Source organism: Convolutriloba macropyga, chromosome 1 (genome assembly GCF_964194025.1).
Source record: "Convolutriloba macropyga chromosome 1, txConMacr16.3, whole genome shotgun sequence".
Taxonomy (NCBI): Eukaryota; Metazoa; Xenacoelomorpha; order Acoela; family Convolutidae; genus Convolutriloba; species Convolutriloba macropyga.
This window is the reverse complement of record NC_134468.1, coordinates 83882654-83909962: the sequence shown is the minus strand read 5'-3', so window position 1 is coordinate 83909962 and position 27309 is coordinate 83882654. Positions and strand designations below refer to the sequence as shown.

The 27309-nt window shown below is 36.5% G+C and overlaps 1 protein-coding gene across 1 annotated transcript; it reads right to left on the bottom strand.

The window, feature by feature from the left end:
* LOC142352886 (uncharacterized) lies at window positions 1-27309 on the bottom strand. The gene is made up of 11 exons (XM_075405072.1): window positions 27167-27309; window positions 24565-24783; window positions 23716-23903; window positions 22395-22600; window positions 18741-19705; window positions 14996-15221; window positions 8096-8168; window positions 7536-7622; window positions 6334-6563; window positions 5419-5900; window positions 1-461 (listed from the first exon to the last, which is right to left on the bottom strand). Exons 2-11 carry the CDS (start codon window positions 24758-24760, stop codon window positions 1-3), a joined length of 3114 nt encoding a protein of 1037 aa, XP_075261187.1. The 5' UTR covers window positions 24761-24783; window positions 27167-27309.

Genomic DNA, 27309 nt, shown 5'->3' with positions numbered 1-27309 from the left:
TCAACGATTCACCAACCTCAGTCTTGAGTCACTCAACTCGTCAGCACAGAAATCCTCGTCGACCATGTACCTCCCTCCCCTCGCCCGCTCACTCCTCCCACTACTTATACTTCTGTTATGTTGGACCCTATTGTTGACCTTGACGCCACCTTCCTTCACATCTTTCGTGACGTCATAATCACTACCATCATCATTGTCGTCGTAATCGTCATCTGGCTCAGCATCGCTGTATGCATCATCGTCAAAGTACACAAAATCTGACTGCTTAGCGGCTGTTATTCTTGTTTTTTGTTCATAAACTTCACCGTTAGTTGTCTCCGCTTCAGGTTTAATTGGTTCGTCATTTCCGGGAGTATAAATTTTGTTCGAGTTGATTGCATTTTCGGGCTCCACTACACGACTGAAGGCTGATGGATTGGAATGAAGTTGTCGCAGTTTCTCAATTTTGGCCACCTTTCCGACTAAAATTGAAGCATCCCGGCTTGAATGTTCTAATTTTTTTGAAAAAAATAGACAAAATTCTTTGGCAATACTAAAAATTAAGGGGTCATCAATAGAGATTATTATAAGCAACTAAAACACTCTAAAATTTATTGGGGGAAAAATTACACCAATTTTGGCGCAATTGAGATCATCTGCTGACATTTGTGAGAGTGAAAAATTCAGATAACGCAAAACGAAAAAGTCAAGGGCGCAAAAGTTGCTCGAAAAATCAAACCTGAGAAATTTTCCATTAAAAAGATCAACACGTTTAAAGTAATTACTTCAAACATCGTTCGAGCGCAATTAAAAACAATACAGCACAAATATCAAAGTTTGAGGTTTTGAGTAAATTTTGAGGTTTTTCAGGGCCTTTTGCAAGCAATAGTTACAATATCTCGTCGCGTAATTTCTTATTTCATCAGTTTTGTTCAAGGTGAAATATTGCTACAATAACCGTACACAAAAAAGAGCATGGATTTAGCTCATCCGCAATCTTGAGCATTTAGTTCTTCGCAAAACTCGAATTAAAAAAAATTTTAAGCTGAGATGTTAAATTTTGATTAAGAATCTGTTTATCTTATTGCTGCTTTCCTTAGCCGAAACAACTTTCTCAAATCACCTTCAATTAGTGTGACACATGATCACTTGACCACATCTCTTTGAATTAAAGTGAAAAAAGTCAATGTCAGAGTGAGGAAGTCATTTTTGAGAGTGAGGTAAGTCACGTGTGACCAAAAGTATTTTCTACGCGAAAGAACAAAAAATCTCTCCACTAAGAGTGAAAAACAAGTCGCGCACGCAATTCGGCTAAAATTGAATGCATAAAAAAACAAAAAGCAGATTTGAAAAGATTGTGACGTCGTGGTCGTAACAAAAATCTTGCAGGAAGAGTCTTGAATTACCTTTCAAAGAATTGTCCGTGACTAAAAAAATTAGACCTAGAATTGACTATCAATGGATTGCAAAAAAACTTAGAAAAGAAGCAGATCAAAAAATCGAAAAAATTGTAAAAATCGAAGTCAAATTGCCGTATGTGAACAAAAATCACAATCGAGAAAGCGAATTTTTGTTCAAACACAACTTTCTCACTGAAGTTTGAAATTAGAGTAAAAAAATTTTACGCCGCAAAACCACTCCCTTTTTCGCTTCACTTCCTGTTTAGACGTGACCAAAATCATCACTCCAATTTGACTTCAAAAGTCGTGAAAATGTGTGAACAGATCTTTAGACAGCCCCTAAATACAATTCAAATTCTTCGGATTGTAAAAACATAGCCGGCAGATAGCCGGAATAGCTGCGAATGAATAGACCTGCGTGCCATATAATAGAGATAGAAACAGATACAGATCTGAATTGAAGAAAAAATCGATTCCGCTAAAAAAACTAGGTTAAAAACATTCAGCGATAAATTATTAAAGCTTGTGAAAATTCATTCCACAGAAGCCTCTTATTAGGGACCTTTACTGCACATAGGAGTTCCTTTGACCTTAAACAAATTCAAATGAAACTTAAGTTTTAAAGTGCAAAAGTCATTTTATTGAGTGAGGTAAGTCACGTATGATCAAAATCTAATTACGCAAATAACCTAAAAACTTTCGCTAAAGCGAGTGAGAAATGACGTCACGCGCGCAAATGTCGCTAGTGAGAGTAAGAAGTCATTCAGAAAATTTGACCTTTTGAGCTTTGCTGTGTGAACAAATGTAAAACGAAAAAAGAGCGTCAGAAGACGAAACAAAAACACAAGAGCATCGCAATATAGCTACGCTCAGCTTACAGCTTCGCAGCTATAAAAACACAACGAGGAGGCCAAAAATAGCCTCAGCTATCGCTTTGCTGCTAAATCCAATCACTTTTGAGGCGTGAGAATTAGAGAAAATTTTTTCAACAGATCAATCTAAAACCTATTTTGAGAACTGACATTATTTGCAATCTATAAAAGTAATTAGCAGGAGAAATAGCTAGAAGAATCCCAGAAAAAAGATGCGATAGTTTTCTAGACATGTCCGTACTTTTAAAACAGACAGAAATAAGGAGATCTAAGAAAAGCTGATTTCAAGCTTGCTTGCGCTCCCAGCTCACAATAATGTTCTTGATCAAAAATAATTATTAAAATAAGAACCAAGAAGGCCAAAGATTTTATTCTTTAAGTACAATTTTGATATCAAAACAATTCGGTCCCCAGATTGTTGGATTTTGAGCTATGAGGAAAAATTAGACGAAAAAATAAATTTGAGTGAATCTTACTCGGGTAACGTTGGGCAATTTTTACTATCGCCTCATTTTTGTTTCCATTCCACCAGCCTATGGTTCGAATGCAACTCCACTCACCATTCATTCCATTTACAATGTTTTGAAGTTCTTGCTGCCAAATTACATCCGGAAAAAATTATAGAAAAACACATCGCAAAACAAAAACATAGCCGGTAGGCTGCCGGAAAATAGCCACAATACACGCTTGTGGACTTCAATGAATTGAAACAACTAAAGAAATAAGATAGACAGATTGACCACCAGTCCTTGATTAAACCACTAGACTTTTTGATTAGATTCGGACACAAACGGTCCATAAGGAAAAAGCCCTAATGGAGCTTTTTCAAAAGATAGTATTCGAAATCAAAAATTCAAGACTCTTATACTCAAGAACTAGGACATATACGTTTAGCACTACTTAGATGCACACTATTGACCTTTAACAAGTAAATGTTCATAAAACTTAAAGTTCATTAAGCGACTTCAGAAGTCAATTATTTTGAGTGAGGTAAGTCACGCAATTGACCTAAAAGCAGAACAAATGACGACACGCACACAAATTTTAACTGCAAAGCAATAGAAATAACTCAAATTCAAAAAGTCAATTTCAATACGTCAGGTCGCAAGAATGATCGATGGAGACGACAAATTTAAAAAACATAGCAGGACAAGTCCTGCAATACAATTCAAAACATTGTATTAATTTATGACCTGACAACAAATAACTCTGCTTTAAAAGGCAAATGAGAGCATTTGGTAATGAGACTAAGCAATAAAACAACACAAGCACGACAAAAACAAGCAAGACTAAAAACTCAACCTAATTTTTAAAAACACAGGATCAACTCAGAAAACAACTGCTACGAACTCCAACTGCTACTAACTTGCAAAATCGTTTCTCATTAGCAAGCTGTCGTTAAATGCCGACGAGTACTCTCACTAATAATATTTAATGATAAGATAAAAATAACGAAAAATCCAAAAAAAAACTCGCTGAAATTTTAAAACAGTATAAAAGTCACAGAACGCAACAGATATTAAAGGATACAATTGCATCAATTAATCGAATCCTCAATGATCACCGTTGAGACCTGTCATCAATGAGATTAAGTGATAAGACAGCAATAATTACAACAAATACTAGCAAAAATGAAAAACAACTAAAATTTTTCCAAAAAAAGAACAAGCGCATGAGTCACAAAAATCAAGAACAAGCGCATGAGTCACAAAAATCACAAAAACCGAGTTAGGACAAAAAAATTGAAAAGGGAATTCGCAAAACTCAAAAAATTCGATAATTGTTATTGAAAACAAATAGTCTCAAAGTCATAGAAAGCAATATCTTTGAGCAAAAACGATTAATTCGATAAACTGAACTCCTAGCAGCATCAGAGACCTGTCCTCTATGAGATTACATGATAAGACATCAAAAATAACAAACATAACCGGCAGACTGCCGGAAAATAGCCGCCGTTGATTCCAATAAGCATGATTGCGATTGATAGTAAAGATATTAAAAACAATTTTGCACAAGAACATTTTTTAAGTCCAATTTATTTTGATGGCATTTCGTAGTTGAACATACTTCTGTTTCTTATAGAGAGGCTACAGGGGCTACTATCAATACCAATAGGCATTAGAGAGGGTAACTAAGACTTATAGGAACGACGTTCAAATAGCGGGCATCTAAAATTGGGCTTTATGGGTTTATCCCGTTTCTATTTCTGACTTCAATTTTTTTTATAATGACTCTGTTCATTTTGAATAGCTTCACTGAGCAACTGATGTTCAAAATCACTTTTATCAGAATGAGAGAAGAGAGAAACTAGCCTAGATAAGTCAAAGATTTCACGCAAAAAGTTGAGAAGATGAGGGCGGCTGTTAATAAATACTTGTAGAACTCAAAAATTCACTCAAAATTTTTGGGAAAAAGTAGTGTCAAAGTCATGAAAACCACAAGCTCTCAACTCGAGCCATTAATTAGGTTATTTCATGCTTCATTAGCAACTATTCAAACCTGTCATTGATGATACTAAGTGATAAGACAACAGATAATTTTTAAAGGTGACAAAATCTAAATTTTACTAATATTTTATGACAACAAATACTAGCAAAGTCATAAAATGTCTTAGCTGCCCTAATTATTTCACGCAAAGGCAAAAGGCACAATTAGAACACATATGCACCATCTTAAAAGCACTGAAGGAGAGAAAGCTCTAAAAACAGAAGTCAAATTGACGCACCTGTTAAAAATCCATCTCCAAAAAACGGCAAAAATTCTTCAAACACCAGTTTCTCACTCCACTTTATAGGTATTTTGAAAAGTCACGCCTCAAACCTACTCGATTTTTCGCTCCCTTTACTATTTCAGTGTGACCAAAATCACCACTCTAAATTTACTTCTCACTGACGTGAAAAAGCCGAACAATCGTGAACAGATCTTTAAAAAAAGACAGCGCACAAATACAATTCAAATTCTTTGAATTGTAAAAAAACACGATGTTCCCAATAATAGCCGCTATCGCTTCGCGGCTATTAAAAAAATCTTTATCACTCGGTTTCGTTTCGAAGCTCCCACAAATCTGCAATCACGCAAAGATAGCCAAAATAGTTGCGACGGAATAGCTGATGCAGCCAAAAAAACTTTGACGAAGCAACGGTAGTATTATAACGCTACAAACAAACCTTTAACTGGCGATCTCCTTCCGTTTTGTATTTTAATGTCATCCTTTGATAGATGGACATCATTAGCCGTCTGATTTGATATAGTTTCGTCGTGTCTTTGCTTCAAATTGATATTATCTGCTTGAGGTTCTATCAAGTCCATCTTATGCACCGGACTTTTGATATTTTCTTCGTTATCAACAGCGGCCTCTGATGTTTCGGCTATGAGACTGGAAAACATGGCAGGGTTATCATCAAACGTATATTGTGCCTCAGGTTCGAGTTCAGCATCTTGGTTTGAGTCCGAACCCGATCTCTCGTTGCTTCCAACTGAAGGTGCCTCATTGCAATCGTCATCACTTAGCAAATCCCGGCCGTGATCGTTTGCAGTGAGCCGTTCTACTTCGAAGTCCGAGTTTATATTAGAATTAGAGTTGAGGTCACAAGTCTCTAGTTTAGCAACGTCTGCAGAAGGTTCCAAAAAATTCAAACGTCGGGACGACCTGTTAAAAACAAAATTTATTATTAAATACAGCCCGACAATCTTTAAACCAGATCAATGATTCCTGTATTTTAACCCATTGTTTCATTACCAAGTAGGTCTATTCAATCATTTTTCTAAACTGAAGAATCTTTCAAATGAGATCACATTAATCTTTAAACTAGCTAACACTAAGTCACAGAAACCAATATTTGGGTTGGCCATTGTTGATTCGCGGAAAAAAACATTTCTTCAGAATTCTTTGGGTTGCTTTAGCAAACCAGAATTTCGGAAAATTCTGACCACAAAATTACAAGACCGCAATGAGAAGTCACCAATAAATACTACTATCCCTTCCAACATCATCTGTCTTGTCTCGAGATGAAGTTGCTCTAAAATTGTTAACACATTATAAATTGAACTCCCGATAGTCTGTTTAAGCATATATAACTGACCTTATTCCATACTTGCTGGGCGATCCCTCTAGTCTGTTAGAGGACGAATTATCAGACGAGTAGCCTCCTCCTCCATTGACCTGTTCTGGTTTAAGTGGCGAGTTATGTGCTTTAATAGCTGCCTTGATCTCCTGGTCATAAGAGTCATACCCATAGTTCACTCTCTTCTTCTCACGCAAACTCCTCCCTTGAAGTGGCAACTCTCCAAACAAATGAGAAAAGTCTTGCTTCTGAAAAAAAGTTGTTTGAATTATAACAGCCATTTTTAAGTCTCACAGAGCAAGGATATTTCTCGTTTCAATTCAATACGAGCTAGTTAGTTTGATGGACACTAGCTGGTATGGTTACATGACAATTTACCCAATTCCATTTTACACAATGCTCTTAGATCTTTTATCTGTTCAGTTATCCATTGTGGGTATAATGGCGTTGGGTAAAATGGAAATGGGTAAATTGTTCTGACACCAGCTGGTATTTAAACCCAACAGTTACAATTCAACTAGGGCAACCAAGTAGGTGTTAAACTGCTAGACCAATGCTCCGAAAACAGTTAGTTTTCGTCATCTGAGCGCTGATACTTTTTCTAACTGCTATTGGCAGTCCAGTGGTGGTTTGCGACATTAGTTCGACAGAGAAGCAAAACTGTTAATTAATCAAATTGCGATTTTTAACAAGTGGCTACTGTGAAAACGCACTAAACACTTTTCTAATTTTAATCCACTCTTTTTAGCTGTCAATTTCATGCTTTTTGTGTCAACATAAGCAATTTTTTCACATCTTAACTTCCAGTTTTAGAAAATCATTTTCCCAGAACTTAAGAAAATATATTACTGTTGGAACCATGACTCAAAGCTTCCCGAAAACCATTGATACATTTTAAGAAAATTAATTTTCGTATTTTATTCGTCAAAACGGAGCTACCAGAATATACTCACTCCCCCCTCATCAAACTATTTTTTTACATTTTTGGCGCCCTTTTAGATGACGTCAACATTTTAGGTGACGTCAACATTTTAGGTGACGTTAACACAAACATATTTAAATCGCGTATTAGGTTGGGGTCATGTTCTGAGGCGAGAATAGCCCAAAATACAGTCCTTTAAAATCATCATCGATTGTTAGTTGAAATTTGAAATGAACAATTAGCTTATGAGAACACTGGATACAAAAACCCCTATTTCATGCAAAACACACGTCCTTACCTCTCGGCTATAACGCCTAATGAACTTTTTGGTTTTCCAAAGTTTCTGAGTGCAATGAACAATCCTCCGTGCTTCTTGATCAACCATCTACTGGTTCAAAACAGATATTCTTCAGTTTTCATTGTTTGTCTGATCTTATTCGGTTGCTACTTTATAACAAACATTTCCAGGAAAGAGCAATATTTCCATTCAAAATAAGCGGTTTCTGAATCACCGTAGTTTTGTTTTTATTCCCATGTCAATCGGAATAATATACCCAATTTCACAATAATTTTTAAGCAAAGTACATTCTTTCAAAAATGCGACGATATAATAACCAGGTGACATTGTATTTTTCGGATCAACTATTAACTTTCTCGCGTTTTCTTTACTAGAAGTTTCCTTCAATCCTGGTTAATGGAAATTTCCCGCATATCATTCCTTCCCCAAAGGCACGTGCTATGTTACATAATGATGATATACGATTTACTATGTAATGGTTCCATAACTTTGGGATCATGTAACGTAATGCGGGGTGGGGTGGTGGGACTACCGATAAATCCAGACAATCCAATACTAACAGGAGGTTCAGGAGGTAGTAACGAGTTGACATACGAAGGGAATCCTAGAGGCACTTCGGCAGACACGTATCGTCTGAAACAACACCAGCAATCAAACATCATCAAGAAGAAGGCGCAAAGTTTTCTATCAGTCAGTTGAAAGCGTCCTTACTGTTTGATTTTATTCTCGGGTGAGAATATACAATGTGTGCGACGACGAGACATTTGCCGGATAGCTCAAGGAGCTTACCTGTCTCACTCAACACTTGAAAAACAATAGTCACTAAACTGAGAACACAACACAGGCCTTAGGATGTACGTTTAGGCTCTACTTCTTTCACCCCACAAATTAGCAGTCGGCATTATAAGTATAAGCATGTTTTCTCACATTTAAGCGGATAATTTAATCCATTGTTTGGTTGCGATAATTTTATATCAAATATCAAGTCCCACGGGTCGCAAGGCATGACCGGAAGATATATATTACAATCTTCTTAGTACCAATTATAAGAAAAGGATTAAAATCGGTTACGTGCAAGAGAGCGGACGTTATAAACAGCCGACGTCAGAAAGCGCCTGACCTGATTTAAAAGCGCCGAAAGCAAAAAAGTTGCCTTCAATTACCCTAAATTGTTTTGTTGATTACCAAGAGAAATACTTAATTGAGTTAATTGGTCTCATGTTCGGTTGTGATAGTTTCAGCTCGTCACATAAGACGCTGAGGCAGTTGACGTACTAATCGCTAATCTAATGTGTTCAATTAGCAGTGAACTGCTAATTGCGATTTCTCAGGTGGTAGTTTACACCACCTTTTAAACCGCGCTTTCACTTTGGTTTGCATTCGGTTTTGGTATTTTCGTTGGTTTCTTGTGGTTTATATTGGGTGCTTGTCTGGAGGAGGGAGGCAGGGAGGTTGGTTTGGATGGAATACTTGGTTGTAGAGTTTCTTGGGTCTTTGTTATGCTTTGTGGAATAACGGAGGGGGCGTGGGGTGACAGTAAGGGTGTTTTAAAGGGAGTTTGGGTGAGAGGGAGTCGGGGAGAGAGTGAAGGAGTAGGGTCTTTAGAGAAGAGGAACGAAGGAAAAGACAAAGTGAAAAGAAAAAGAAGAAGGAAAGGAAAGAAGAGAGGCACCCTGAGTGCACCTCCGGCAGCCAGTACCCCCTTTCTGGGAACCAGCAACCGGCTTGTGCGCTGAGAGCACGGTGACTTGTCATTGGTTTAGATGTTTATAGTGAGAAAGAGAAAGAGGCACCCTCAGTGCACAACCGACAGCCAGCCCTCCCTTTCAAAGGACGAGCAGCCCGCTTGTGCAATGAGAGTACAAAGGCTTGTAGTTTATACCTCTCATTGAGGCGGTTATTTTCGCCCTTGCGGGGGTGAGTGGTTGTTCCCAAGCGGGAACAGAGTATGGGACCAGTATCAAGGCCTCAGCATGTTTCCCGCGATCATGCTGCCCTCCCTTACTGGTACCCTGGAAAAAGAGTTAGATCAGCTTCAAGACCTAGACTAATTCCCGTGATCAGTCTAGTCTCCCACACTGATCAGTCATCAGCAGTTTCGGTCCCTTCTTTCTACTCTCTGTGTGGGCGTGCTGAAATAAAAAATGAAATAAAAAAATTCAAGTTAGATTTCAATTTTCCCTCTTGGGTGATGTGGTTAGTGGTGTGGTTAGAACAAGTCTGGTGAGAGTGTAGTGTATTTCTTTGCTGACGTTGATGTCTTCTGACCCTAAACTCAGTCTTAGATTTGTGTTCAGTATTTGTGAGATTGCATCGTTTTCAGTTAAAAGCTGCATCTCCGTTTATTCTATATTTTTGTTGTAGTGTCACTTATTCTATAATTTTGATGTAACATCGTTTATTCTATATATACTTTTTCCGTTGTGTCATTTACTCTATATTTTGAGTTGTAGTGTCTTTTATTCTAAATAATAAAAAAAGAGAGAGAACCATGTTCGGTGCAAGGTGTTGTTAGAGTGTGGGTCAATATCGGAGCCACAGCATAATTCCCGAGATCATGCTGCCCTTCCTTACTGGTACCCTGGGGTTTGATCAGCTTCAAGACCTAGAATGATTCCCATGATCAGTCTAGTCTCTCACTGATCTTTCTTGATGCGAGGTCCATCAGTTCTTTACATATTAGGCATCCAGGCACACATACATATATAAAAGCACAAAAAGACAACCTAACCAGAGTTTAGTCCCGGCAGTGTGTTTTTTGAATTTTGCCCTAGGTTTGTTTTTTTATTCTTTTTCATTTTGAATGGCTTCAGCTAATGCCTCGAGTCATACCCCAAGACATCCGCATCCACCTTTGTTTTGAATTTTGTTCGAATTTTGTTTGTTTTTATTCTTTTTCACTTTTAGTGGCTTCAGCTAACGCCTCGAGTCATACCGCAAGACATCCGCATCCACATTTGTTTTGAATTTTGTCCAAATTCTGTTTTTTTTTATTTTTTTTTCACTTTGTTTCTTTTTATTCTTTTTCACTTTTAGTGGCTTCAGCTAACGCCTCGAGTCATACTCCGAGACATCCGCATCCACCTTTGTTTTGAATTTTGTCCTAATTTTGTTTGTTTTTATTCTTTTTCATTTTGGTTGGCTTCAGCTAACGCCTCGAGTCATACCCCAAGACCCCCGATCTACCTTTGTTTTGAATTTTGTCATGATTTTGTTTGTTTTAATCCTTTTTCACTTTTAGTGGATTCAGCTAACGCCTCGAGTCATACCCCAAGACATCCGCATCCACCTTTGTTTTGAATTTTGTTTGAATTTTGTTTGTATTTATTCTTTTTCACTTTTAGTGGCTTCAGCTAACGCCTCGAATCATACCCCAAGACATCCGCATCCACCTTTGTTTTGAATTTTGTCCTAATTTTGTTTGTTTTTATTCTTTTTCACTTCAAATGGCTTCAGCTAACGCCTCGAGTCATACCCCAAGACATCCGCATCCACCTTTGTTTTGAATTTTGTCCAAATTTTGTTTGTTTTTATTCTTTTTCATTTTGGTTGGCTTCAGCTAACGCCTCGAGTCATACCCCAAGACCCCCGATCTACCTTTGTTTTGAATTTTGCCATAATTTTGTTTGTTTTAATCCTTTTTCACTTTTAGTGGCTTCAGCTAACGCCTCGAGTCATACCCCAAGACATCCGCATCCACCTTTGTTTTGAATTTTACTCGAATTTTGTTTGTATTTATTCTTTTTCACTTTTAGTGGCTTCAGCTAACGCCTCGAATCATACCCCAAGACATCCGCATCCACCTTTGTTTTGAATTTTGTCCAAATTCTGTTTGTTTTTATTCTTATTCATTTTGTTTGTTTTTATTCTTTTCTTCTTTTCCACTTTTAGTGGCTTCAGCTAACGCCTCGAGTCATACCCCAAGACATCCGCATCATCCTTTGTTTTTAATTTTGTCCAAATTTGTTTGTTTTTTATTCTTTTTCACTTTCAATGGCTTCAGCTAACGCCTCGAGTCATACCCCAAGACATCCGCAACCACCTTTGTTTTGAATTTTGTCCTAATTTTGTTTGTTTTATTCTTTTTGACTTTTAGTGGCTTCAGCTAACACCTCGAGTCATACCCCAAGACATCCGCATCCACCTTTGTTTTGAATTTTGTCCAAATTTTGTTTGTTTTTTATTCTTTTTCACTTTCAATGGCTTCAGCTAACGCCTCGAGTCAAACCACAAGACGTCCGCATCCACCTTTGTTTTGGATTTTGCCCTAATTTTGTTTTTATCCTTTGTTTTACAGTTTGGCGTTAGTTTTTGGTTTTTCCTATCTTCCCTTTACTTTTTATTCTTTTTTCCTTTATAGAATGTTTTGCAAAGGCGTTTGAAACATTTTGATCTGGCTCCAATTTATTAAATGTTTTTCTGTTATGTTTTTAATTTCTTTATTTCGTTTTATAGCCCTTGCAAGGTATTCCGAGCTTAATTTTTGGATTGTTTAGCTTACTATTTCTAAATTTCCTATTTGATGTAGTTCATCTACACTTGTCCACATTGGTAGGTTATATGCAAGTCTTATGGCTTTATTTTGTTCTCTTTGTATATTGTTGAGATCACTTTTGGTTACATTTGCCCAAGCTGCATTTGCATACATGTATAGTGGTCTTACCATTGTTTTATAAAGGTACATGTTAATATTAGATTTTATGTTTTTGATTTTAGGTGTCTTAGCATGTTGATTCTTTGTTGCATTTTTGCGACTATTTTGTTTACATGTTTTGTCCACGTCAATTTATAATTGAGATCAAGTCCAAGAAATTTTACTTCTTTGCTGACGTTGATGTCTTCTGACCCTAAACTTAGTCTTAGATTTGTTTTCAGTATTTGTCTAGAGAAGATGGTGTAAATGATTTTTCCCGCGTTGAGGAGTATTTTCCATTTGTCGCACCATTTTTCTAAGTGTTTAATTCCGGTTTGTAAGTGTTTAGTAGCTATTTCTTGTTTTTCATGTGTGTAGTATATTGCGATGTCATCTGCATATTGTGAAGCTGATGTATCTTTGCATTTTGGTTTGCTTATATACATATTGAACAAGATTGGGCTTATTATGCTCCCTTGGGGGACCCCTGCTTCGCGTGTAAAGCTTTTGGAAATTGCTTAGTTGTATTTTACTTTGATTTTTCTGTTACTTAGAAAGCTGCTAGTCCATTTTGTGATCCACCATGGTGTGTTAATCTGAATTTGCTTATATAAGATACCTTCGTGCCATACTGAGTCAAAAGCTTGTTCTACATCCAAGAATGCAGCAGCTGTGGCACCTTTCCATTTAAAGCTTGTTGTTGCTTTTTCTTTTAGCTTTAGAAGATTATCTGTCGTGCATCTGCTAGATCTGTAGGCACTTTGTTGATCACCGAACAGGTTGTTTTTCACAGTGGTTTACCAAGTGTTCGTTTACAATGCTCTCGCACAGTTTTCCAAGGCAGGATGTTAATGATAATGGTCTGTATCCTTTTAAGGTTTTGTGATCTTTTCCTACTTTTGGTATCATTGTTACGGTTGAAATTTTCCATTGGGCTGGTACATGTCCTAATTGTAATGATTGTAGGTTTTCTAATGTTTCTAATGGTAGTTTTTTTTTATCATTTGATAGCTTATTCCGTCATGTCCTGGTGCAGTATTTTTACGATTTCCCAATATATTTTTGAGAGTTGAAGGTTTTACTTCTGTGATTCCATTCATCTTCACTTAGTTTGATTGCCTTAAAGTTTGTTTCTCTTATTTTCCGTGAAACAATTTTCTCGTGATCTTTTCCCTTATGTGTTTTTGATTCGTTGTTTTCATTGTTGTTTTTAGTTTTTCAGCGAATGCATCTGCAGCTTCCTGATTATTCATTGGTAATTGTTCGCTGTTTTTCTGATTTTGGTTGAGTAATATTTTTGCAGCTTTCCAGAAGTTATTACCTTTCTTTGCTTGGTTTAGTTTGTGAATTAGTTTCATTTGCTGTCTTGTTGTGTTTTCTTTACTTATTTTCTTTATTTCTTTTGTCAGTATATTGATCATATTGCATATTGTTTGGTGTTGGGTTGTGTTTCTTTCGTCGTTTCTCCTCAGTTTGTTCCTTTTTCTTTCTAACTTATGCTTTTCCCTTGTCAGTTTTTTGAATTGGTGGTTTGTGGCTATGTGCTTGTTGACATATATGCTCTCTTTGTATGCAGCTTGAATTTTTTGTGTAATTTTGTCTATGTTTTTTTCTAAGTCTATTTTGTTTGTTAGCTGAGGCCGCTGAGGAAGTTGACGTACAACAATGCCGACGCATAAGAATGCCGATTATAAGAGTGCCGAAAATTTATTCAATATTTCTCCCGATAAATTTCTAAACCAATCAGATCACTTCAACTGAAATGAGCGCAAAAATTCTGAACCAATCACATTGTGGTGAGATTTTGGATTTTATTGTTTATTAGGACAAAATAATTGGAGCGAAATAAACAAAGCAAACAATAATAATTGCGGACCATGGCCATGCCTTAGAGGCCCGTGGGACTTGATATGAATCTATCACAAACTAACTACTAATCAGCGGGACCTGTTTGCCTTGAAAATAAATTCCGCTAGCATTTAATTGATAGTTAATTGGTATTCGCAGCTTCGGCACTAATAAAATCAGCTCCAGTTTCGGCACTCTTAAACTTCGGCATAGTTGTACGTAATCCTGAGGCATGGCCGTAGCCTGCGATAATTTCAAGATATTTATTAATTCCCTTTCAGTTTCTTTTAGAAATTATTAAAATTTTGTTTCTCAAATACTCGATTATGATTGGCTGAGAATTTGGTAGTCTCAAAAGGCAGTTTAAATTTATCGAGAAATAATTTCAATAAATTTTCGGCTCTCTCAAATCGGTGTGAAAAGATAGAGGGAAAAATCGTCCGATTGAAATAATCAGGGTACAATAGAAGTGAAATAAAAAAATAGGTGAGAAAAAGTGGGACACTGTTTATTTAGCATTAGTTGCTGTGAAGCGCTTTGCACGCAAAAGTAATTCAACAAAATTACAAAAACATTTAGCAAATATTCTGACACATTTATCACATCAAGCTACATTAAGCGGACGAATTGCTCTCGAACGTCTGGCGACGCAAAAGATTTAGAATGATGCTAGGCTATAGAAACTTTTGCGACAAACTTTAACGATAGAAACTTCTATTGAGGGGTTCGAAGCCGCTACACGGAATATGTTCGGTATTCTCTCACGATCGTTTTCATTTTAGCAACAGACTTAATTTCTGAATGCGACCAATTGAAAAAGTCAAGCGTGAAAAAGTAACTCGAAAAGTGGAATCAAAATTCGTTCAAGCAAAAATTTTGCTGAAAACACATTTTGCTTAAATTTTGCTGCACGGTTCAAAGTAATTGCTACAAACGAGAGCAATTAATAATTTGAAAGTTGAAACCGACTTGTCACTACCTTTTTCTACTGTGAGCGATAGCCTGCTGTTGCACTGTGTCTAGCAACCCTCTGAGTGCCAGGAGCAGTTTCTTGTGGCAACATGCTGGACAGAACCACTCCTGGTCAGGCACTATAAAGAGTGGAGGTCTCAGACAAGCCATGTGGAAGGAGGAGTCACATTCATCACACAGCAGGATTGTGTCGGGTCTGCTCTTCTTCAAACAGACCATGCAGCCTTGGTAGTCTGAAACGACCAAGAAACACATAAATTTGTGCATTAAACCAACTATGCTTACGGGAACATTGCAACAACAAGAGCATGCATAAAATAAAGGATTAGAAGTGATTAGAATTTAAGCTAAATAGGCAGCAAATATAACAACTTTCGAAAACGCGAAAACAAATTACCAAAAAATAAATATTCTTTTTGCAATTTTAAGTCAGCACAAACCATAAACACGTTAAAATCGAATTGTGCGAATATTAATTACTTTAAGAAGATAGGCTTTATTATTCTCAACTTAAACTTTTTTAGGCAAGTAGTACTTGTAGGTCTCGAAATCACTAGTTTTGCAATTTCATGCCATCCATGCGGTGATATCTTTGTCCTTGGTAGCTAGAACTTAAAATTTGCGAAGCAGACTTACAAAATTTAAAAGTTGGCACGCAATTTTTTGGAGTCAAAAGTTTCTCGTCTGAGCAATTTTCGATAATCTGGGTTGTGGGAAATCAAAACATAGGCGAATAACTTCCAGCGAGTTGATTTAAAAAAGATGCAACAACTTTTTAATTATCTAGGCTTATCTTAAGGTGGGTAGCTTCTAGAAGTCAGTGTGAGGTGGGGGTCTAAACTCCCCAAATATGCCTTTCACACCTTTGGTGAACCGTTCGCTTAGAGACAACAACTTAAAAGACTGTACGAGAAGCGCACAGCGACTTTATATAGAGCTCACTATATTTCACTTAATTACATTGAGCACAATTTACATAAGATGTCGCATTTTCAATTGATCTTCAGTAGCAAACTGTGTATTACAGCGTTGAACATGGCTCATTACAATTGAATGAGATCTTGAACCTTTCGATTACAGTAGCGTCGAAAACGGCTGATTAAAATTGCCTATCGCCTGAATGAGATCAATATGCATCACGCAAAATTTAAAAACGCAAAAATCATTAACAAACCCTACAGATCGCCGCTAAATAGCGCCATTGATTCCCATAACCCTGATTGGTCATGAGACGTGCATAGAAATTAATGACAGGGCAACGAGGAACCCATGGCGATGAAAAGTTCGTGACTGCAGGAAGATATTGGCATTAGAAAGGGAACGTGGTTAGAGGGGTCAAGGCTGGGCCTTGGGAATTTCCTTATTATATTTGCTTAGTCGCAAGATTTATCGACTCTTAATTACTGCAAAACTGAGAACAAAAACAATTATGCCAGAGGTCTCTTCATAGCATGTGGAAACAAAATCGGGATCAAAATTAGGCGGAGATGGATTGACTGTAGAAATTGAAAAAAGTATGTTTAAGCACCGCCAATCAAACAAAAGTCGAATGCTTCCACAACCATGGATCTTTGGTAGTGTATACAGAGAACAGAGAAGGTTGTCTTTGTAGTGTCAGTATAGAACATCGGCAACTCTTAAGGAATTTACTCAAAAAAATGAACGGAACCTAACACTACGATAATGTCTGACTGCCGGATCACACACAAAGCTCTAGATGTTAGATTATAATACAAGACAGTAAACCATAGCTACAACTTTGTGAATCCTGAGGATTGAGCCCACGCCCAGACTCCGGAATTTATGTGGCGTGAAGACAAGCGCAACAATGAAAAATGTATGGCACTCAACGACCGATGTTGGAGTTACTTGTGCGAATTCTTGAGGGGGAAAACTGGACCATTTGAAACTATTACGCTCTATACAGCCGTGTTCTACAAAGCGATCACTGACTAAAGTAACTCATTTATTGTTTAATACAAATAAGCATTAGAGATGGTTACGAAAATATACAAGAACAAAGTTTAAGCAGGGGGAATCTAAAAGTAGGCTTTAAGGGTTTATCCGGTTTATATTTTAAATTTCATTTTTTGATATTGACTCTGTTGAATTTATTTTGCTTCTAAGCAACTGCTTTTAAAAGCAGTTTCAGCAGATTGATAGAAGGGTGAAACTAGCTCTCAGAAATGAAAAAGACTTCTCCGCAAGCTGTGAGCTCAGGTAAAGCGAAATAAACTTTTATGACAGTAAAAAAATATAATCTGAAGACTCGGGAACGGACTCGAAGCAGCCATTCACTTACATCACAGTTAACCACTCAAAAATGACCCCACTAATTAATTCTAGTAAATTATTTCAAATGATAACAGGAAAAATGGAACGAGGAAAGACAAAAATGATATCAGGAAAAATATCTGGTGGAATTCCTTCAGAGGTTGCGACTCAGAGACGACTATTGACAGAGCAACTTTAAACACAAATAGCCTTTTTTATTACTATCTGATATATAAACAGCAGAAAAGGTACATACAGAGAAAACCTAGGGCAGATTAAAGACAAACAACTACAAAATTCCGTGAAAAAGCAATAAAGCTACCTCCAGACAATTATTCGGGGAAAAGCTCCACATATTCGTTTGTTCATTAATCAGCGAAATACCAATATCACAGAAAAAAGTAAAAAAAAATCAAGTATAGCAAGTAACGAAAAACTGGGAAGAGAAAATACAAATTTATGTAATTTATTTCAGTACGAATGCCATTTTTAACCATCTTATGTCAGCTCTTAAAAGCAAAGCCTATATAAAAGCTCTAGATTAATTACAGAATAAAAAAAACTATTTCAGAACAAAAAAAAACTTAAATTCAGAATAAATATGCACAAAACAGTGACAAAAATGGGCCAAAACTTGGTAAAAAAAACTACCCCTTTTCTTTAACAAACACAACTCAAAATTAAAATCAATGAAATCAAAAATCACCAAAAACAATAAAACAATTAATATGAACCAGAAAACTAGGAATCATCTTAGGAATCATCTTAGAAATACTGAGATGAAAAGGAATCTTCTTAAAAAGGAATAATCTTAGAAATACTGTTAAAAACTTCCAACAAGGGTAAATGGCAAAAATAGCTCAAAATTTCAAAATGCGCCTAAAAGCCTAATATCTTTGTCAGATGGTCAAAATACTTGTAAACGCATTAACACTTAGTTTTGATAATTCAGAAAAACCTTGTTCGACAAAGTTGAGCTTAAAATAAGAATTGCTTTGAAAAAGCCGCACGAAATTATAATTTCGCTTACCTAGCGAAAATTTTTTCATGCATACTTTCCTCGCTCTTTCGCAGAAAACGCATGAACAAAAACCAATCTTAACTCTCAGCTTTTAAATTTTGTTTAGCAGATCGACCGAAACACTTCTTTTCACGTGCGGCCTCTGACTACATCCTCTAATATAGATGTCTTAAAAATAGATCCCATTACTCTTCTTCGTCAAAAGAGCGCCCCAATTAATTTAAATTCTTTGATTTGCAAAAACTAGCACCGCTATAAAAGCCGGCTAAGAAAACGAGGAAGAATAAACAAAAACCAACAGGAGGCCAATGTTAACACAAATTATTGTGCCTCTCAAGCTCTTAAACGCCGGAAATCAATTAACTCGAAATCGTCGTAACGGAGAATGTCCAGAAGGCAGCTCCGCCTGTGACGCAAACTCGAATCACTCTCTATTGATAAGCAATTAAAAATTTACCTTCTTCACCCGGGTATATTTCTTCTTCGTCTTCGTCTTCATCCTGAACAGCCACAAGAGGTTCATTGTCCGAGTCATTTTCCTCACTTTCCGAATCATGTTTCCTTTTCTTTTTCTTGCTTTTACTTTTGCCTTTCTTTCCCTTCTTCTTACTCGATTTCTTCTCACCACTTGCTATCATGGCTAAGGGAATATCTTCACTAGGCAATTCAGACAGTTCGGTTGCAGACTTTGAAGTGTCTTTCGAGTCCACGTCATGTTTACTACTCAATTTCAGCTTTTTAGTAGGGGGTGTGACCTGAGTTTGACTGTAAATCATTTTGAACGTCTCGTCAATACTGTAACAGTTCTTGGGCGCTCTTTTAATTCTGGAAGACCTTCGTTTTTCACCGTCATCTGTCGACGATAAGTCATCCGATTCGTTCGAAAACTTTTGAAGCAGTTTCTTCTTCGGCGTTAAATGGTTTGTATTAGCAATTGCAGGTTCCTGAACATCGTTCGAAGATACAATAGCGGAATTGGAGTCTTTTTGCACAGGACGGTCATGACATTCTAACACTTCTGTTTTCTCAACTTTCGTGATTTCATGTTCACATTTCACAGCTTGAGGAGCATTTTCAACATTTTGTGCTTCTGTCTTGATGTTAGATATGTTTGCTGTAGCAATAGCACTATTTTTGTCAACTTCCACATTAGAAGAATTGTTTTCAGAATCTTCAGGCGTCAAATGATCATCGTTCGGTTCGTCTTTAATCATTTCTTTGTCTTCTATTTTGTTATTATGTTCAGACTTTGTATGGCTCAACACCGAAACCGAGGCGCATTTGCTGTTTCCAATATTGGCACTTGCAGACATAAAACTAATTTCTGGAGTGTCTGGAGTTTGCTTCAGTTCCTTGATATCTAGCACAGTGAAGTCTTGCATCTCCAGCTTGGCCAATATGCAAGCAAACTGCTCGATCGACCTGCAAACAAACTACAATTTAGAGTACAACAGCAATGTATATATGAGCACGGAACTACTTTTGTGAGGATAGCGGAGGACTGAATTCTAGAAGAGAAATGTAGCCCAAAAGAGCCACTCTGACGAGCATTTACAAATATAAAAACATACTAACGTCGGAGGAATTGCTCTCAAATGACTGGCGAGGCAATCAATTTAGAAGTAAAACCGAATTTAGAGGGCATAGGCTCGAGAAATTTTATGATGTAAAAATTTCTGATTAGGGAGGGGTTCGATCCCGCGACCTCCAGGTTACAAGTTCTCGCAGCTACCATGAAGCAGCATTGGCTACACTCGCTCCTCTCTCAAAAACGGTTTTACTTTAGCAAAAATGAAAAAATCAAGAGTGAAAGAGTCACTCGAGCACTGAAATCGAAAGAGTGTTCTAGAAGAAAACGGTTCAGCAAAAATATTGCATAAACTAAACATAGCAGGCAAATTGCCGGCAAATATCCACCACTGACTCACTTAACGCACATTGGGATTGAAACAGAAAAAGAAAAAAATTAAGAGATAGCGTCCTAGTGATCTTATTTGGTGCGCAAATGCTGCACATTGGTTTAGATTCTAAAATTAAGGTTAAATCAGCTTCTAAACTGAACGCTATTAAGCATAATACTGATGCCAGCTAGAAATTGCTTTAAAGAACTTTGATAACCTAATGCACTAACGACTTAATGTACTAATGACCAAGCTTTACGTGTATCCTTTCTTTTGATTTTCCTTTTGATTTTGACTGTATTCACTACATTACGTAATTCAATGAGCAACAGAAAATATATTTCAAGCAATCGAGACAACCTCATTGCTCAGACAAATTCGCACAAGCCAATATATGCACAAAAACATCTCTAATTTTGAAATAAAGCGGAAAACTTTAAATTAATTTTTTTGCAACTTTTTGTCAAAATCAAAAAACATGATTGGTGCCAAAAAACACGTATTTAATTTGCAATAGAACTGAGCACGAGCACTAAACTTCAACTCAAACACAAGTAAAAGCAAAATACAATAATTGGCAAAAAAAATCGCTAAAATAGCCTTAAAACAGGAAAATTAGTTGAAAAACATTCAAATTAGCGGAAAGCCAAACATACCCGGCAGATTGCCGGAAAATAGCCGCCGTTGATTCCAATAAGCATGATTGGGATTGAAAGAATAGATATTGAAAAAAAAAGATTTTTGTACAAAAATATTTTTTAAGTCCGATTTATTTTGATGGCATTTCGTAGTTGTACATACTTCTGTTTCTTAGAGAGAGGCTACAGGGGCTACTATCAACACCAATAAGCAATAGAGGTGGTAACTAAGACTTATAGGAACGACGTTCAAATAGCGGGCATCTAAAATTGGGCTTTATGGGTTTATCCCGTTTCTATTTCTGACTTCAATTTTTTATACCGACTCTGTTCATTTTGAATTGCTTTGCTTAGCAACTGATGTTCAAATTCACTTTTAGCAGAATGAGAGAAGAGAGAAACTAGCCTAGAGAAGTCAAAAAGATTTCACGCAAAATGTCGAAAAAGCGGCAAAATGGTAAAGCGAAAAAAAGCTGGACGAAGTAAAAAAAAAAATACGAGCGCAATAATAGCCGGCTGAGAAGATGAGGGCGGCTATTAAAAAACACCGAAAAGCTATCTGAACATCCTGAAAATTATAATTTTAGTCTAAAATAACTTTTCAGAAAACAGAAAATTCAAACATAGCCGGCAGATTGCCGGAAAATAGCCGCGATAGACGCTGGTGGCACTCCATGAATTGAAATAACTAAAGAAATAAGACAGACAGATCAACCACCAAAGAGCTTTTTCTAAATTGATATTCGAAATCAAAAACTCAAGACTAAAACTCAAGAATTAGGGCATATAAGTTTGGCACTACTTAGACGCACACTATTGATCTTTAACTAGTAAATGTTTTTAAATTTAAAGTTCCATAAGTGAGTTCAGAAGTCATTTTTTGAGCGAAGTAAGTCACGCAATCGACCTTAAAGCAGAAATGACGTCACGCACACAAATTTTAACTGCAAAGCAGTAGAAGTCATTGAAGAAATCAATTCCAAGAAGTCAGGTCGTAAGACTCATCGATGGAGACGAAGAATTTTTAAAACCACGATGTCACCAATAATAGCCGCTATCGCTTCGTGGCTATTAAAAAGAACAAAGGTTGAAAAAGACGCACGTGAAAAAAAATTGGTCGCTTAGCGAATTTTTTTTCACACCTAAACTTCTCGATCTGTTTCAAAAGAAGGCATGAACAAAAGAACCACTCTATTTTCTCCGCTCTTCAATATTGTTTACCTAAGCAACTTTTTCAAACTTTATGTTCTCCCTGAACTTCCTGCTTTCTTATCAAAAAAAAAGACCATAAAGCCTATTAGAGTCTTAAAAAGACAGCGCCCCAATACAATTCAAATTAAAAATTAAAAACCTAAACCATTTTGAGTGTTATTGCACCAAATCAGAAAAAGCGAGGGCTTTGAAAATCTCCATACAGGGTCGTACTGAAATCTTTGCAAAAAAATGCACTGTGGTAAGTAATCCAGGGCGTTGCACCAAATTAGAAAAGATGCGGGGAATCCTATCTCTTGAATGCCCTTGACGTGGGTAACAGCTGCTCTGGCACTAATAACTCATAACTAGAAAATTAACCTTGCGAGTAGAGTGAAGCTGGTCTCTCCTTCGTCTTCCTGTTCTTCCCTGTACAAGAGGAGATTTAACTTTGAGTCTTGGAAGTACCAGTAGATATGTCCCCTCTCGTCACTCCCCACAGGTAACACTCGCATGTCCTCACATGGCAGAGTCTCGACCAACTGGCGGAACTTCTCATTGCTGTCGAACTGCTTTTCAAGTACATACTAAAACACAAACCAACTAATGTCGCACAAATCGCTCTCGAACGACAAGTGACGCTATTTAACTCAAATTCTGAGTTGAAAATTGGGCTTGCTGCAATAGAGAATCAACATGATTCCGTGCGAGTCCACTTGTGACATGGTACATATATCTAATATTTGTATATGTGCAATCATGTCCAAGATATAAATTCTTTTCTTTTCAAAGGAGGTGTAGTAGAATAATAGAACTGGAAAATATACCTTAAAACACAGGTCTCATTTAAATTATTACTTCAATATTTCCCATTCAGTACTTTCAGTATTCGAAGGCGTGATAGCCAAGAGGTAAGTTGTTCGATTCACTCGCCAGTGATTGAAATATAAATTCCCCGCCTCCGTGAACCTTCACGTTGACCATAGCCTGACCAATTTTGGTTGCAATAATCTTACTACGTGAAAGTCTTAGACGTAAAAAGGGGCAATTTAAGGGCACCAAAAAAGAGCAATTCTGCTAATGAAAAGAACAGTCTGAAATGTGGGGAAATGCTGTTCCGCTGCTAATACGCAGAAATCACAATTATCAAAAATCCTACGATGTAGTTAGAATATAATGTACTTATATATATTAGTATTGTCGGCCACTAATATCACCACTAGTATAGTTATGGAAACTTAATTTAGGCAATAATATCGTATTATTAAAATCCGATTAAAGTAGCTATGACAATGTATATTGTAAACTAAGCAATACAAAAAAGGTCAAGGTTAGATATTTTTCAGTGTTTATGTTTGCAACCAATCAAAAGCGGCGAAATATAAAATGGTTTAAATTTATTTGGCTTCGCTAGATTGCCCTTTAATGATTTTTCGAGTTTTTTCCGATTGAGCAACATTTTAGCATTATCATTATGCGAAAAAAATTCTATCTACAAAGAAAAATAGATATCAGTATTATTAAAGCGTTGATAGGTCAAGAACAAGGCGCTGATGTGTACAACACAGGCTCCACAAACACTGCAAATACAGATTCGAAGAAGCTTTCCGAACTTGAACAATATGTCCGCTCGGTATATTCAAAATATTTCCTATGATTGGATACCAGCTGTTCTCATTTAGCATATGCACTGATTACGCACCTTAAATACATTAAGTCGGCTTTGTAGATTGAGTTTGCGAAACCCTGAGCATCTAAGAATCCAAGAGTCCACTTCGGAGTGTCGGCTGAAAATGACGGACAGCTGTTCCTGCCAGTTGTCTTTATTCGCTCGTCTGTTCAGCCGCTTTAGAAGATTCACACAAAAGTCGATGAAGTCATCCCCAATAGCTAAAGCATTTAAATCAGCTCTGATCAACTCAAATAAATTTTTAGTCCATTTGAGTTTCATGAGTCCCTTTTCACGATTGCAAAGTTGAGATTCATGAAAAATTCCTACTGTAGCTTGTACAATTCACGACACACGGAACTACAGAGTAAGTCTAGAATTCAGACGTTGATTTGCATACAATTATTTAAGGTTGGTTTTCAAGAACTTTGCAAGATAAACTTTTCCACAACAACAATCATGGTGAACTTTTTGTGCGCTTAACTTTTATGCAAGATATCACAAGATTTATGCAAACTTTTATGCACGATATAACAATATTTCTGCAAGAACTTCTATGCAAGATATCACAAGATTTATGCAAACTTTTATGCACGATATAACAATATTTCTGCAAGAACTTCTATGCAAGATATCACAAGATTTATGCAAACTTTTATGCACGATATAACAATATTTCTGCAAGAACTTCTATGCAAGATATCACAAGATTTATGCAAACTTTTATGCACGATATAACAATATTTCTGCAAGAACTTTTATGAAAGATATCACAAGATTTTTTTTTGCCTTGACCAGGATTTAGTAACGAGAGGTTTCGGCTGAACCAAACTGATTTCTGTTAACAAGGATGGATAAAACAATCCATGCATCATTCCTTACGTGAATGGGATTGGAACCACTCAGATAGCCTTGTGAAGTTGATTTCACCCACACAGCCCAGGAGGAGAGAGTAGTTTGTCAGGAAAGACAGGATGGCAGCGAAGGCTGGGTACTGTTCAGGCAACCTTCTCTTTCTACTTGATGTCTCACTTTGATCATTTAGACAATCTACTTCGAGCTGTCCATCCATTTTCATATATTATTGTGACACAAATCACGCTGAAAATAAGGATAATTGATCAGATAAATGTTGACGCGCTAAATTCTACATTGCGATTTAGTTTAGAGCCACCTTGATACTGAGAGTCGTTGCTGGCACGGAATAGATCCCTTCTACAGATCACTTAGAATTGTCTTTCATCCCAATAAAAAGCGAGTCTTTTTTTCAATTAAAGGTTCAATTAATAAAAGTTCCTCTGATTTTGCAATAAGGTCCAATGAAACAAGAGTGTTTTACGAGCAAAGCTCATGGTTTTTATGGCTTGACAAACAGTAACCTTAATTTTTGAAAAAAGAATTTCTGAGCTAGGGAGCTATTAAAGAAACTATATAATGACTTCAGTTGATACATAATACTTATGTAAAAATAACTGGATATAAATCTACCTTTTTTGATATAATGACTTTTTGGTCAGATTAGCCATTTCGATGAAATTAACAATTTTTCTGTTTAAATGAGAAGCAGCAAAGGCTAGGCTAGTTTTGGACTAGTTGCGGAATTTAACAGTTCAAAACTATTTTGATTTTAATGGGTTGTTGTATACATTTTTTGAAACCTTTGATTTTTGTTTTTTTATGTTAGTTAAAGACCAGAATGATTTCAAATCAAACCTCAGTAATTGAAAAGTCGAATTTACGTGTTTGGGGAGGCCGACGAGCATAAAAAACAATTTCAGTAAAAAGCATATGTGATTTTGGCTTCAACACCGTTTGCATAAAATTATTCAAGAATATTTGAATTCTGCCTGTACTGTGTTAATGTGTGGTCTTTTGACTTAGTCTCACTAATTACATGTACAATTGGTTTCCAGAGCAGTTAAAATTTAAACTTTTACCATTTTGTAGTTGAAAGCTTACGATTGTAATGTCTTAAGGTTTTAAAAATCGTTGTCATTTTTTTCCATTTTTATTTCGGTAACCTTTTAGCGTAGACTCAATAAAGATAGAGCCCTCGTTCTTTATCAACTGAATTATAATGTAGTTCTAATTGGTGTTTTTTTCATTAAATGAAGTTTTTTGGTTGATACAACGAGTTTTCATTTTTACATTTTTTGAGGCTCTCCAATTTTTGAGGTTTTCTTTTGCTGTCTTGACCGATTATCAATTTAATGGCCCATTAATGAAAAGTTGCACATCACAATTGCTTCTTCGAAATAGGGCGCAATTGATTAATTTCATTATTGTTAGTGAACAGATTTTGGTCTGATGTTTTGACACCTTTTCCTCGCAAAATTGAAATGACTTTTTGATTTTGGTCTTTCCTTGTTTTCGTAGCCGTATGAAATTCTGGATTATGACAGCTCTCAATGGTTTTGTTCGAATTATAGATGCAGCCACTGAATGATTTCAGCTGATAGCTAATTCCTTTCCTGACTTTGAAATTAATTATTTTCAAAAGAGCAAACGGATTTTCTAACTTTGCCCCTTTTTGTTTTCTGTCTACTTGTTAATTATTCTCAATAAAGACAGGTCCCATATCTTTTCTGGTGGAACGCAATTCATTCGGTTTGGTTCAATAATGGACAGACACGGATTTGGTCGTAAGTAATTCTTGTTGTTTTTATTTGATTTTGTTGTTTGTCTTGTCTCTTAGGCTCCTTAATGGCAGTTATTATCGGCCCTATATAAGGAATTTTTGTTTCATTTGTATAGTGGTTAGAGCTAAAGCGTTTCTTAAGTGTAAAACGATTGTTTCCGAACAAACGAATTTTTGAAAGTTTTCGATCTCATTTGGTGGTCAATTCAGTCATAAACGTGACCGAGCGGGTTAGGAACATTATGTGCTAATGCTCATTGCCGAGCCTCCTTGTTCTTTTTTATTAGTGAAATGCCGCAGATTACGCTCAGCTGCCAAATGTTGCGAAGTCAAGGTCGAAGACGACCTTAAAAAATCAAATAACTCATGCAAGAGTTGACATATACGGCACACAAGACGGCAATAATTGAGTACTTTTATTTAGTAGAAATGTTAAACCAGAATAAAACTAGTAAAAGATATTTTAAACTTATTTCAGCAAAAATGGTACATCGAAAGCTCCATTGTCTTCACTTAGTAACATAATCCAAAGAGTAGTTCAATAATGAATAATTGTAAGAATTTAAATGCCGTGAAAAAGCACTAAGAAAAAGTAGTAAACTTTAAAAGCAACTAAGGAGCTGTAGTAGCATTGAAACTATTGATAATTCTCGTGTTGGGGTAAAGAAAACCAATGCTTCCTGTAAAAAAAACAATACTCGCCTTCGAGACAATCAGACAGTGCACTGATGCTTTGAATTATGATTAAATCTTTGATTATAACAAAAAGAGAAGGCCAATAATAGCTAGCTCCCTTACCGCAATCGGAATCGCAATCGGAGCTATTAAACAGAGCAAATGCCTTACCTGTAAAATGTCTGCAGTAATTAATTCTCAAGAATTAGTTCAGCTAGATATTCAGGCGTTGTAAACTCTCCTTAGCCAATGCTGCAGTCCGGATTGGTCACTTAGATACTCATAATCGTCAACCAGAAGTCCACAACAAAACC